Source organism: Malaclemys terrapin, chromosome 3, assembly GCF_027887155.1.
Source record: "Malaclemys terrapin pileata isolate rMalTer1 chromosome 3, rMalTer1.hap1, whole genome shotgun sequence".
Taxonomy (NCBI): Eukaryota; Metazoa; Chordata; order Testudines; family Emydidae; genus Malaclemys; species Malaclemys terrapin.
This window is the reverse complement of record NC_071507.1, coordinates 197,076,045-197,091,315: the sequence shown is the minus strand read 5'-3', so window position 1 is coordinate 197,091,315 and position 15,271 is coordinate 197,076,045. Positions and strand designations below refer to the sequence as shown.

Here is a 15,271-nt window from a genome sequence, read left to right as displayed (position 1 = left end):
TGTGTGTGTGTGTGTGTGTGTGTGTGTGTGTGTGTGTGTGTGTGTGTGAAGCAAAGGATCTGTTTCTATAATTTGTCTCCTTTAGAGATCCATTTAGTTTTTCTTTTTTAAAATTAAAAATAAAATGCCCTTAAAACATCCTTCTCACATGTTGTTTCAACACCTGGGTATTTGTAGACCATGATCCACATATCTCTGAAGGTTTCAGTGAGCTCCTGTGGGTAATCTTTATTTCTTATCGTTGTTACAAATCCTTTGAGTTGGTGGTATCAGTGGGGCTGGGTTCAGGTCACAGACTGACTGTACAGTGTGTCACGCCCACCAGGGAGTTCCATGGCACCTTAGACCCCCACACACACACCTCTCTGCTCCGAAACCTCATCTTCTACATTGGGGAGAAAAGGGAAATGAGACCAAACTGCGTTCAGGTCTCATGCCTGATTCACTTCCCTGTTACACTGACTGCTGTAAACCAGGATTAACTCCCCTAAAGCCATTATAGTTACTCTAGCATAAAACTGATGTAATTGACATCAGAATCAAACACATGATTGTCAATAAAAAAGTGAGAACTAATTTAGAAAAGGTAAAAAATTCCGTTATTTCAGTTGGTCCCATGATACCCCTGTTAGCATATTTGTTAGCCTGAGATAGAATTTTGGGTTTGACCTTTTGATACTCTCATATCTTATACTAATATGTGTGAAGAACAATGAACAAGAAACTGTGTGTTGCATTTCCCACAACCAGATGGGGCTTTTAGTACAATGGGAAGAGATAAGTGATAGAGCAGTTAAAGTATTACAGGGCATGTTTGAGTGTTAATATAGGAGCATACACTGGAAGGCAGCCAAGGTCAAGCAATGAGTTAGGAGGGACAAGGGGGGAATTGAGGGGGGAGGATACAATACTAAAAGCCAAAGAAAAGCCTGGCCTTAATCAGAGTACAACTACACTCCTTACCCCTCCCATGGGGGACAAAAACCACAGACCAACGACCCCCGAAAACGGAACATGACCATAAGTTGTAAGGGGTATGACTAGGGATGTGCACTGCATGTATATTGGGACCTGTTAAGAAGAAGAAGGTGGGAATAGAGAATGGGGAAATGGGGAGACAGGCAAGGCTCTGTGGCGTCAGCGCTGGGAAGGGGGTACACAGGGTAAACACTCTGCAGCATCAGAGCTGGGAATGAGACTCTGGGAAACCAGGCTGTGCGGTGTCAGAGTTATGGTATACATGCTTGCTGGAAACTAACCCCAATAAACATTGCATTGCCTGCACTTCGGACTTCTGGTCTTCTGCTTTCTGTCTGCGTGAGAAGAACCAGGGGGGAGGGAGTTGGTCCTGCTTTAAGCAGGGGGTTGGACTAGATGACCTACTGAGGTCTTTTCCAACCCTATGATTCTATGAAGGGAAAGTCCTCTAACAACCCCAAAATTAATTTCTAATCCCACCATCAAGTTTCCCTGAAACTGACCTCTGCCATTGGACCATGGATCAGAAATTCCTGGTAGATTTTTTTTTCATCCTTTAGATGTGGGGGATTTACATTTGAAAATTTACCACAGCTTTAATTTGTCAGATCCTGTCATCATTCTCTAGTTGTCTTCGTTATTCTGTCACTAAAATCCAGCAGGCTGAGCTGTGAGACAGCAGGCTCCTACTTGAAGGATGATGCCCAACTAGAAGGAGCATCTTTCTGATGCTGCTGTCGTGGAGTGGTTGAGAGTCAGAAGTGCCAGTAAAAGACACTTTGGAAAGGTTGCTAGATCATGGATGATGAGCCCTTGACATCTCCCTTCCCAAACCGTGCAGAACTTATCAACTCTGGCGTCCGTGTATGGGTGTCTTTAGACTGGGGCTTGAGGTGTAATTTCCAGCTCAGTTAGATACACCTGCACTAGTTCTGCTTTAGCTAGGTCACAAAAAGTAGAAATGTTGCTGTGGCAGCACTAGCGGTGGAACTGGCTGGATAAATGGTGTGTGATTCCTTCTGAAACCCTACACACATACTCAGGGTGGCTAGCCAAAGTTACATCTCTACCTCCAGTGTAGGTAGTCACTTACGGACACTGGCATTAGGAGGAGGTGGGGTTGGGTTGAGAGGATTTGAGCAGCTAGGAGTGGTTGAAGCTGTTCTTAGGGTGTAAGGAGAGTTTGATAGCTCAGGAGGTGGGGTCTAACTCCAGAGGGTTCTCAGAGGCTGTGGGTCAAACTCAGTGGGTACATTATCTAGGAAGCTTTCCTGTGTGAGTTAATGTGGCCTGTCCCAAAGGTCTGCCAAAATACAGGTTGTTGTTGTCAAGGACTGAGTGTTACTATGGGGCACCAGGTAACTTTTGTTCAGACCATTTCATCAGATGCATGCAGTGCAAAATACAGTATGAAGATATATATAGAGAGAGAGAGAACATGAAAACTGGGTGTTGCCATATCAACTCTAATGAGACTAATTGATTTAGGTGAGCTATTATCAGCAGGAGAAAAAAAAACTTTTGTAGTGATAATCAGGATGGTCCATTTCAAACAGTTGACAAGAAGGTGTGAGTAACACGAGGGGGGAAATTAGCATGGGGAAATAGTTTTTAGTTTGTGTAATGACTCATCCACTCCCAGTCTTTATTCAAGCCTAATTTAATGGTGTCCAGTGTGCAAATTAATTCTAGTTCTGCAGTTTCTCATTGGAGTCTGTTTTTGAAGGTTTTTTGTTGAACAATTATGACTTTTAGGCCTGTAACTGAGTGGCCAGGGAGGTGGAAATGTTCTCCGACTGGTTTTTGAATGTTATAATTCTTGACGTCTGATTTGTGACCATTTATTCTTTTGCGTAGAGACTGTCCGGCTTGACCAATGTACATGGCAGAGGGGCATTGCTCCCCAGCATCTCTGGCCTTCCCTTAGCCCTTCTCCAGTCTTGTTACCTGCTCAGCTTCCAGGCAGCCAGGCCCTTCCCTCTCTACTGCTAGAGAAAGACTCTGTGTGGTCCTGGCCCACTGCCCTCTTATAAGGGCCAGCTGGGCCCTGATTGGGGAGTGGCCGCATCTGTGGCTGGTTCCCCAATCGGCCGAGGCTTTCTTCACAGCCGCAGCCCTCTCCAGGGCTGCGTTTAACCCTTGTTCCTCAGGACTGGGGCAGCCGCCCCACTACAGGGAGACTTGGATACTCCTTGAAGGAAGGTACTAATGGGTGCCAAATATTTTTAATTGAATGTAATATAACTAGTCATTAGCCTTGGGTTGGCTGGGCAATGGAAGTACATGGCGCTGACTCCAAAGATGTCTCCAGGGGGCTGCATGGCCAGATATTTTTAGTCCCACTTGGTCCCTCCTCCCATCAGTGCCACACAGTTACTCACTGACTGCTTGCCCTCCACTAGTGGGTCTGACTCCTGGCTCTCCACTCCTCTTCTGCATCTCAGGAGGGGGCTCTGCCCTAGAGCTGGCAAACACTCGTTTTGGTTGAAAGAAATTTTAGGTGTTTTGAATTTGGGTTCATTCCAAAAAAACAAATTTGGTTAAATTTCTTGACCATGTTTGACAGAGTGAGGATCCCAGCCAGCCCCGAGAGCAACTGTTCCTGCTGGCTCTGACAGTGCTGCCAGGGTCTATGTTGCCCCACGCTGCCCCAAGGCTCCCACTATGGAGCAGGGAATTTTAGCAGCAAAGAAATCCCCAGCTCCTACCAGAGCTCCAGCATTCCCCATGTTGTGCAGCTGTGGACCCTGGAGCACCAGAAGTTTACCAAGCAAAGTGACTAGGGTTTGATAAAAGTTCTGCTGAACGTGTAATAGCTGAACCCCTAGACCCATTTATCAGGGATTTCAGCCCTAGTGGTCATTGGGAAGAGACAATCATTCTCAATTGAGTATGTCTGGTTCTGTCTTTAAACATTAGAGAAAGGCATCCAAAGCCCACTCCATCAGCTATGAGGAACTTTCCCCCACACCACAATCTCTCCCTCTTTCTTACACTAGGTATTTACTCACGACTCCATGATTAGTGTGGTTTCAGTTAAGGAGACACCCCAATTAGCCATATTAAATACACTTCTGCTGCCCTTTAATCACACAATAAGGATAACAACACTTCATAGATTAATGAATTCACAGATCCCAAGACCAGGAGGGACCATTGTGACTGCATGTCCCCTGCATCCAAGATTTAAATGAATTTTAACCCAAACCAGCAGAAATTGATCAGCTTGGCAAAGTAGGTGTGTAAATAAGGTGTGTTCAGGAGGTCTGTTCCTCCAACTCATGAAGAGATGACAGGAGAGAGCTCATTCAGACAAATGGCTCCTACTTCCTTCTCACCAAAAACCCTTCAGGTTCACTGATGACTTATAAAGAGGGAAAATGGAGCCCAGGTCCAATATTATTTTTTCCCTTGCAATTAATCTACAATGACCTGGGTTAAATATCTAAAGGACAATACAGCATTAGGAGGACAGGTGAATCTTCCTCAAACTTTGGTCATGTTTCACTCCAGTGTCCAATCGGTTCTGAACAGAGGCCACGGTGGGGTTTATTGGCAGCAGAACGGAAGAAGAGGCAATTGTTGTTTTTTTCTGCAGGGGATGATTGTTGTTTTATTTGGTGCTCTGTGCCCCTCCGTGCCTATGTCACCTACATTCTCAAACCCAGGTGTGGTCATCAGTGTGACAGCCAGGTGCCAATTAAGGGCAGGTTCTGAGGTGCCCTCAGCAGCTGAATGGGACTCAGATAGAGCATCAGCACCTGTGAGGAAAGAGGAGGGCTCAGTTGGCCAGCCAAGCCTAATTCTTTCTATTATTAAACTTTTTCCAAGTCTTTATTTATGAAGTATTCTAAAGCCTCCATGGATTGCAGCAGAAATGTGATATTTGGTAGGCAAACAGCTCTGAAGCCAGAGAGGTTCCTTTGTTGCATCCATGGAGATCCATTCAGATATGGCTAAAATATCAAAATGCCCATTTTCCCACTTGTTTTCCTCAGCAGAGTTTGATACAGGATTAGTGCTTTCAAAAAGAAAATAAAAACAAACAAAAAAACATTCTCCATGCAATGCACATGCCCTTTCAGCCTGGCACAGGAAACTTTAAACATTTTAACTTTGGCAAAGTTCTAAGTAACTGAAAACAGAGGCATATAAAAGAAAGTGTCGTGTAACCTCAACCTTAGATGTTGCTACCTGTGCCAGCTATAATGTCTAACTAATTGTAACAAAGGTAACAACATATTTGGTTTATATTAAAGACGGTGATACATTTGAAGGGAAAATCTGAAAGGTGAATTCAGATAATATGTTATAAGGCAAAAACAACCACAGGGCCCGATGCACCTTAATTTGATTATTCTTAACAATTACTAGTATTATTTATTAGTATTTTTATACATATGGTGCAATCTCACAATCTCACTAATAAAATGTAGAGATTACACAACTACTGGTACAGAACCATGTAGAGTACATTCTCTTAATATTGATAGTTATCAACGCTATTAGTAGTAAATTAAGTAAATGAATCAAAAATGACTTTCTTGCAGCATTGATGAACTATGAAAAACAGAATCATCAAAGAATATGAAAGGGCTTTACATAAATTGACATTTCTGCTGTTAGCTCAAAGTGCTGACAGAGAAACTGCCACAGGGGAAAGGACAGAGACATGTCAAGTTGGCCAAGAACTGCACGGCAGTGAAGGCGATTGGAAGTGGCCTGCAGAAGTAAGTTGCTGATCAGAGCTAAACTAGCAGGTGTTCGTTGTATGTCCCAAGACATTTTACACAAACCTCTATGGCCTAATATATTTTACACAATCTGGGATGGCACAAGATGTTTTGCAAGAATACCATGGAATTTTCCCAACACAAAAAGAAACTGCAAGAATTCCAACATCCAGTCTGTGGTTGGATACTTCAAATCTTTCCCAGGTTCAGGGGTCACTTTCTGATTGGCCCACAGTGGCTATGCCAAGAAGAAAACAAGCCCCCAGAAACAGTATAAGAGAAGCTGTTCGGGTCAAATCACCTCTCCCTGATGCTCATATATCTGGATGAGAGAGACGGTGAGCGGGACTGTCATCACCTGGCTACTGAGAGTGTTCCCAGTCCGGTAAATACTAAAGTCATTTCCCTTATAATCCCCCTAATAACTTCCTTTAAAGTTCTATCTAGGAAGATGGCTGTGAAATCCAGAAAGAGAAAAAGAACACAGTTGTCATAACCCCTTCACTGAATGAACTACCTGAATGAATTTTCTAGCTATCTCGAGAAACCACCCAGGGCAACTGTGATGCAGAGCTGGAGAACATGCCTTCATGCCTCTTTTAATTGATAAGTAGCAAAATTCCATTCATTTTATTTTCCCAAATAAAAACTTGGTTATTTTAAAATTACCTGAGTTAAAAACAACTTGAGAATAATTCCACTTATCCGAATTCCCTGTATCAAGAAATCCTAGTTTTCAGAATGCCTAGCGTGTGTCTCACCCCTCGTAGTGCTGTCTTAGTTAATCACCCACTGATGAATTAACCTTAGGGCTGTGGGAGCTGCGATTTGGGAGGATTTCCAGAGTTAGAGATGAGGACAAGGAGAAAAGATGGGGAGGGTGATTAAAAGCAAACAAGAAAGAAACAAGTGAAGGGCATTAAGGTGAGTATTGAGAGAAGTGTTCAAGGTCAAAAAGGACAAAGGGAGACACATGAGAGGAGTAGAGGGAAAGAGACAGGGCAGGAAGGAGGGAAAAAAGAGAGGCAGAGGAGGGTAGAGGAGAGGGAAAGGAAAGGAAATAAGGAGTAGGAGTAATCACAGGAGACAGGAGCCTCATTGTTACTTCTTGAGGTCAACCTGACACTGACAGCCCTGGCATCCACAGGCACGAGTATAAACAGTGAGGGGTTAGGGTCAACTCACTCTCCAGGGTTGTCAGTGCTGGGAAATGCTCAAGACTCCCATCTCCTGCATCTTCTCCCCCCTCCTTCGGTGTCTCCTCTGTTGTTCCTTCCCGTTTTCTCTCCTCCACCCTCCTCTCTGCCTCTCTTTTTGGGCTCTGTCCATGCAGCATTTTGGGGACAGCCATCATGCTGCAGCACAGCTTTGACCTACCCCTGCCACCTCCTCTTCTTATTCCCCCTTGCTTCTAGCACTACATTCTCTTGCACATTTGTTAGTCCAAAAGCCCAGTTATCCCAAATTCTGGATATTGCCAGGCCGGTCAGATAAATGGGGCCTAGAAATCATATGGAGTTTGAGTTTGTGTTTTAAAAAAAATGACCGCTTCTTTTACAAGAGGTGGAAGTAGATTTAATTGGCTGGTAAGCTATTTGAATATTAAATTATCCTAGAATATTTAGTTCAAGTGGCCTAAGAACTTAGAATCCTGGTAAAATTCTCGAGAAATTGGAATAGATTAAATCAGTATCTGCATTATGTGTTTGTGCTTTAATGAGTGATAACTAATTGAATTGTTATTCTTAGTGCTTCAGTAACTTGTCTGATTTTCCGAATTGTAACTTTAGAGCTGTTTGTTAGAACTGCCACAGGTGCTCCCTTAATTCCACTGATGAACACCTTTGTTTAGAAATGCATTAAAGGCTTCATAGGTCCATGTTGGAACCAAAGTCACCTGCCCAGCACAGTACAGAACTACAGTAAAATTTGCCTATGTAACAAGACTGATAAGGCTTTGAATGACTTGAGGTGACCTGTTATTTCTCAGTAAATTGTAATGTCACATCATGAATTCATTGTTAGAAATGTCATAAACATGAAAATCCAACCACCTTTATTTTGCTCTCTGTAATTTCGGAATTGCTTTCAATTCTATCTTGGTGACTATAAAATGTAGATGTGCGATAATTCTCCAGTTTGTATTTTGGCTAAGGAATAAGAGATTACCACAAGGAATCTAATTCAAGACACTGGAAAATTAAAATTAAAATTAAAATTAGTTACAAAACACATTTGTATTTTGCCCCACAATTGTATTTCTCTGAAATCCTCCATGTATAGATAACAATCATTACTATTAAGAGATTACAGAATACATAAATGTCATTTTGATTAAAATAATATTTCTAGAGATCCGTATTTTCCCATAACCTGTAAATATAGGGACTCAGTCTTATCTCTATCTTGGTGTCTCTTCTCTCCAGTGACGCTGAGTTCCTGGCCCACCTTCAGCCATGAAGATTATTTACCTGCTCTTTGCTGTTGTCTTTCTGGTGCTACAAGGTGTGCCAGGTAAGAAGTAAATGAAAACAAGGGATGATACAGAGGGATCTGTGGGAGCCTATACTAAGATTGTCTAACCATTTCTATTAAAAACATGTTTCTGACTTTTTTCTTATGAGTTCTAGCCTTCAGTTTGCAGACGATACATGACATTTGAGAGAAATGATTCTGAGGTCAGGGAGGTGTCTTTCCTGCCACCAGTTTAACTCCCTGAGATTTGACTGAATTATGAGCACTGGGGGGGAGGAAATTCCCATAATGTTTTCCTCAGATCTTTCTGAGGCTTGCTGCTTAAATCACCCCACAATCTACCCGCACAGCATGTACTCTTCCTCAAACAGGGAATCACAGAACTGAAGAACCGGATGGGATACAGACTAAATGAACTCTTGCCAACTCCGTTTAATATGCCTTTGGTCTAGGAGAAAGTGCATAGGGCTGGGAGGTGGAAGACTAACTTAAGATGTAACGTCTGCTGCTCACTAATGTTAGTAGTTCTGTGCCTTTCACAGTCTGTATTATAAAGTCAGGCCTCATGTCCCACTGAGAGGTTGCAAAGCTGGGAACAGAACCCAGGTCTATACAATGGCAGCTCCTCAGCTCAGTGTCTTAACCCCACTCACTCTCAGAACCTGTCACTACTATGTGTTTGGCTGATTTCCTAATAATAATGTCATCAGGGTTGGACAGTGTTTGCAGCTGTGACAATGTATCCATTTCAGTTGCCCAACAACCTCCAATTAAAAATGCTCCAACCTAAATATTCTACAAGCTTTGGCTGTGCACGTTAGGGTGGCATTTTCAAAATAACAGGCCCTTCAGGTATAACCAAAGAGTGGCAATTGGTCATCAAGAAACTATTCCTGCATGAGTCTTCAGAAAAAAATCTGCCCAGAGTCTCCCAGACAGGCAGGCGTTCATACCAGAAGGGACTTTTTCAAGCCCTTCTCTTTCAAACAGGTGTAGTCATGCAACCTAGCGCTGAGCCAGTTCAACCCTACGTAGCCAAATTGCATTGATGATACTGCCTGGCACATCCCTGTCACAGCCCGAGGGAATCACACCCACAGCACCAGCCGCTAAAAGAAGGTAGAGATGTGGGCAGCTACTTGCTTTCCATCACTTACAGGCAGGGGGCAGCAAAGGATGTCCGTGCTCAGAGCTACAGTTCTGAACTCTGCAGCCTGAAAGCCAGGGTCCCTGTTTAATAAACTCGCTCTGTTCCCTTCTTAAAGTCAGCCACGAAATGTGCACAGAACTACACCCATTGGAGGAATGGTACTAAAGGTATGATAAGTTTTTGCACTTGAAGAGAATTGGTCTGTCTTAGCCAGGTGGAAGTGAATAGGAAAGATAGATAGAATAGATAAAAGATAGAATAGATAAGTTCATGGAGGATAGGTCCATCAATGGCTATTATCCTGGTTGGGCAGGGATGATGTCCCTTGCTTCTGTTTGCCAGAAGCTGGGAATGGGTGACAGGGATGGATCACTTGCTGATTACCTGTTCGTTTCAATCCCTCTGGGGCACCTGGCATTGGCCACTGTCAGAAGACAGGACACTGGACTAGATGGATCTTTGATCTGACCCAGTATGGCCGTTCTTATTGGCTTAAATGCCTGTCATCCTCCAATCACAGCCCTTATTAACCCTGCTCTGCAGACTGATGATGACACTTTTTTTTTTCTACAGAATTCTCCAAGGCTCAGAAACTCAGCAAGAGATGTAAACTGCGTGGGGGGTTTTGTTCCTTTCTGACATGTCCTTTTAAAACAATACGCATTGGAAGATGCTCTAATCTTGCGCTGTTTTGCTGTCAAAGATAAGTTTAGCATTCCAAGGCAAACATTGCAGTGTGAACAGAAATATTTGTTCCTCTCCTTCTTACATCCAAGCAGTTCCTTAATGCTCTCAGAAGTTCCGCACACATGGTCCAGCCCAGAGGCTAAGGAGGCTTCAAGCCACATCTGTGTTGCCCACATGGGCCACCTGGGGACTGGACTGGACTGGCCCCAACATGTATAGGAACCACTCCTCTGCCTGCTCTTACATACAGCAGCGTTACCCAGGCTGCCTGTGGGACACTCCACAGCCTGGAACAGCCCAGATTCTCTGCAGTGCTCAGTGCTACAGGGATTGCCCCCCGAGACCTGACAGCCTCCACCATCTCCAGCACCACCCCAGCGCCAGTGCTTGCAACAGGGACCTATTATGGCAGCTGTGTGGTACTCATACTTTGGGAGAATCCCCCCGAGTCCCTTTATGGTCCTTTTACAGCCTCCATATGCTGCCGAAGCTTCATATATGGGCAGGCGCTGGGGCCCAAACACCCCAATGTCCACATGGCTTTTATATTTTGAAATAGGGAAATCAAGTAGGAAAAACAAAGTCTGGAGGTGTGAGTGCAGAGGCTCAGTCTGCTCCCTATCAGTCTGCAGGGGACGTGAAGTCAACAATTAGAAATAAAACAATATCTGTAACAAATGGGAAACAGGGGAAATAGATAACAGTCAATCTAAATTAGAAGTGATGAACTTTAGCTATATGAAAGGGGAAGCTAGGGACATCAGGGAAGAATGCCTGGCTCACAGTGCTAAGGACAAGAAAGCATTTTTTAAAATTATCAGGAAAAAAAGAAATCCTAATAATGCTACAGGCCCATTCATAGGTGGTGATAAAATTGTTAATAATGAGGCAGAAAAAGGCAGAAGCGTTCAATAAATATTTATCTTCTGTATTTGGAAAGAAGCAGGTTGTTGTACTGATATTACATGACGATGGTGACTACTATCTATGCATAAGAAAATAAGGAGGATGTAAAAGAACATCCACTAGGGATAGACATTTTTAAATCAGCAGACATGGAAAACTTCCATTACAGAATCCTCAAAGAATTGACTGAGGAGATCCCTGTTGCACTTACGATTCTTAATAAATTCTGGAATGTTGGGGAGATTCCAGAAGACCAGAAGAGAGTTAATGTTCTGCCAATAGGTAACAAGGGCAGGTAGGATGACCTGGGTAATGATAGACCACTTAGCCTGACAGGGACTTACCACAGCACAAGGTTCTGATTAGAAACCTAGCACCATAGAACCTCATTAAAGCACACATAAAATAGCATGTACAACCTAAAATAGTTGTCAATGGGGAATCATCATCGTATGTGGGCATCTCCAATGACTTCAATAAAGTGTATAAGTACATTCACAGGGAGATAATACCAGGTTCTCAAGGACTCTTTAATCTAGCAGAGAAGCCAGAACAAGAACCAGTGGCTGAAAGCTGATGCCAGAGAATTTTAAGTTAGAAATAAGATTAACATTTTTAACAGGGAGGGTGACTAACCATTGGAAGAAACTGCCAAAGGAAATGATGTATTCGCCATCTTGGTGTTTTCAAATCAAGGCTGGATGCCTTTCTGGAAGAGAATCCACTTATACAAGTTACTGGGCTCAATACAGGAGTAACTCGCGGAAAGTCTATGGCACGAGGTCAGACTAGATAATCAAATGGTCCCTTCTGGCCTTAAAACCTGTGAAATTCTGGGAACAAAATGGCTTCTGTCTGCAGAGACTCAATATTTATAAGGCTTTAAAACTGTAAAGCTACAGCTTGATGACAAAGAAAAGCCTAAGAGTTTGGAGGTTACTGACACCTGAGGGTGGATGTAAGTTTGTGTGTGTGCAGGGAAGGTAAAAAATTAAATAAGGTGAAGTATTTTCAAACTAGTTAACTCAAAACTGGCAGGACATAGTAACCAGACACATGTCCTAGTCATCACACAAGGGTCCTTCCTGACCAACCCAGTGTGAAAAATATTTGAGTGGAAACTAACAAACTCATTACAATTGCAGACAGACTAGCACAGTGCAGTATTTCACTGGGCTTTCTTACCGTGTATGTGGGTCCAGAGGCTGCAAATGCTAAAGCACATGAGGAGCTGCATTAAGAGTTGCTCATGGGTGTGAGCTTATAGATTGGGGGTGATGTAGAACGCAGAAGGGTGCTAGGCGCTATCTTGCTCAACAGATTGGGGATTAAAGCAGAAACCTCTCGAGCAAAGCACAGCTTGAGCTACGGGGCCAGGCTCTCTAGCTGGAGATGTTACCAATTCTCCTTCTCTGTAGCTCAGGCACATAGGGTACAACGAACACACACTGACCAGTGAGTGACACCTGCATGTAATCAGAAGTGCTCGCTCTTCAGTGTAATTAAATCAGCACCAATCCCCCAAGGATTTAAAGCCATTTAAGAGCTGGTGAATCCTTCAGTCCTTACAGCAGCTATGTACTGACATTTGCCCGTGATTTCCCCCCTTTTTGAAGCCTGAGGACAGTATTATAAAAATCTCGGTGACATCAATGTGAGCACTATTCAGTAGGTTTTTAATGTTTTAAATATCAAGGTTCCTATGGAATGTTAACTTGGCCACATTCCATATCTCTGGAGGCCTTTCTATTCCTGCTCTGCCTGATTCACACAGTATCTGTCATAAACTATACAGGGCGCCCAGCACGGTCAGATTTTGCAGCAGGGCAGGTCCCAGAGAAGCACTTTAGAGCTTGAGAGATTTTCCCCACCTACTAAAAATGCAGGTTGAGGGCAGGAGATGTGAAGCTGGGAGCCCCTTAGGGTTGCAGACTGAGAGCCGGGGAACTCAGCCAGAGTGGCCATGCTAGCAGCTGCTTGTATGCAACTGCCACCCGAATGGTGTCACCCTTCAGAGAGAATTGGAATTTCCCTTCATTCTATAAAAGTAAGTCATTTATCACCTAAGTAATTATCTGTCATTTTAGCTTCAGCTGTGCATAAGGTGTGTGTGGTAGAACAACTATACCTGGATGTGAATCATGGTTTTCTGCAGTATAGATTTTATAGCCAGCCAGTGCACCTGTTTAGATACATATGACTATTCCCCTTAAAACTCTGTAACAGAATGTCGCAGTAGAGAAAATGAATTCCCTGTGCTAGAGTTAACCAGGAACCTCTTCAGTCACCACAGAATGAATGGGCAATTCCTCCTTTTGATTTGAAATCAAACTTCATATTAGCCCTGGTCTATGAAAAAACATTCACAAATCTGATTCTCTTTTCTTTGTACAGTCAAATTATTGACTGATTGTCTAAGCAGGATCTCCGGGAATCTGGCAGACAGTCATTGGATCCTGCTTCAATGGAACCCTGAAGTGCTGTTTATTTGGGCTGTAAAGAACCTTGTGAGCTGGAGAAATTCCAGAAAGGAGCCCTTGTATCACCTATAAGTTTTGTTACTCTCCTTTTAATAAAAGCAAGTTGGTTTGAGATAATCTTGCTGAAGTGTGTGTGTGTTGGTGGGAGGCAAGGGGGCTGTTTCCATCGTTTGTCTCCTTGAGAAAGCCATTTAGTTAATTTTTTTAATTAAAAATAAAATGTCCTAGAAACAGCCCTAGCACATGTTAGTTCAACACCTGGGTGTTTGCAGACCATAGTCCACACATCTCTGTAGGTTTCAAGGGTAGATCTCTGAGACGGGTGCTGTCACACATACTCCCTTGGGACTGTCACCTGATGCACTGAAATTACCTCTGAGCCCATTTTCCCTGCCAGCTTGGGACTTCTGGAACCCTGTTTTGTTGAGCCAGACATGCTAGCCTGCTGCAACACAGACCCAGGTCTGGTCCACGCCCCCAAAGCTGCAGATTTAACTGAAAGCAGCTCAGCAGGTTACTTGTCTCCAGCACCCAGATACCCAGTTCCCAATGGGATCCAAACCCCTAGTAAATCTGTTTTACTCTGTATAAAGCTTATACAGGGTAAATTCATAAATTGTCCGCCCTCTTTAACACCGATAGAGAGATATGCAAAGCTGTTTGGTCCCCCAGGTATTAATCACTTACTCTGGGTTTATTAATAAACAAAAGTGAGTTTATTAAGTATAAAAAGTAGGATTTAAATGGTTTCAAGTAATAACAGACGGAACAAAGTAAGTCACCAAGCAAAATAAAGCAAAACCACGCAAGTCTAAGCCTAATACATTAAGAAACTGATTACAGGTAATATCTCACCCAGAGATGTTCCAATAAGCTTCTTTCACAGACTAGACTCCTTCCTAGTCTGGGCCCAAACCTTTCTCCTGGTACACTCCTTGTTAGTTCCAGAAGGCATCTTAGATGGTAAGCAGGGGTTTTCTCATGACTGGCAGCCTCCTTTGTCCTGCTACACCCCGTTTTATACCTTTGGCACAAGGCGGGAATCTTTTGTCTCTCTGGGTCCCCACCCCTCCCTCTAAATGGAAAAGTACCAGATTTAAGATGGATTTCATTATCAGGTGACATGGTCACATGTCACTGTAAAACCCCTAGTCTCCATTCCCCATGGGCTGGCCCACATGTACACAGGTAGGATTTCAAGTAATTAAGGCCATTTACAACTGATTATTTCAGGAGCACCCTTAATGGCCTCCACTTAATATATTTAAATCAGTGATACAAGTTTATATCTTATTCTCCTAACTCCAGATATAGAAATAATACATGCAAACAAATAGAATGAACACACTTAGGAGATTCCGAAGAAGTGGGCTGTAGTCCACGAAAGCTTATGCTCTAATACATTTGTTAGTCTCTAAGGTGCCACAAGTACTCCTGTTCTTTTTGCGGATACAGACTAACACGGCTGCTACTCTGAAAGCTTTCTAATGACACCATACAAGGGGAATTTAGCATAAAGCATATTCCAGTTATGTCATATTCATAAGCATACTTCCATAAAGCATATGGAGTGCAACATTACACTGTATTTCTTATCATTCTTACAAATCCTTTCACTTTGTGATGTCAGAGGGGCTGGGTTAAGTCAGAGATTGACTGTACAGTGGAGCTCCATGGCACCTAGATCTTCTCCCCACCTCTGTTCCAAAACCTTATCTTCTACATTGAGGAGAAAAGGGAAATCGGGCCAAATTGCATTCAGGTCTCATCCCTAATTCACTTCTCTGTTATGCTGACTGCTGTAAATCAGGAGAAATGCACTGAAGACCTCATAGTTGCACTAGCATAAAATTGGTGTAATT

The 15,271-nt window shown here is 43.1% G+C and overlaps 1 protein-coding gene across 1 annotated transcript; it reads left to right on the top strand.

Annotated features, from left to right (window-relative positions):
* The first annotated feature begins 8,167 nt into the window (after positions 1 to 8,167).
* On the top strand, positions 8,168 to 10,043 carry LOC128834296 (gallinacin-5-like). Its single transcript, XM_054022906.1, has 2 exons — positions 8,168 to 8,225; positions 9,910 to 10,043. Exons 1-2 carry the CDS (start codon positions 8,168 to 8,170, stop codon positions 10,041 to 10,043), a joined length of 192 nt encoding a protein of 63 aa, XP_053878881.1.
* Positions 10,044 to 15,271: the final 5,228 nt, after the last annotated feature.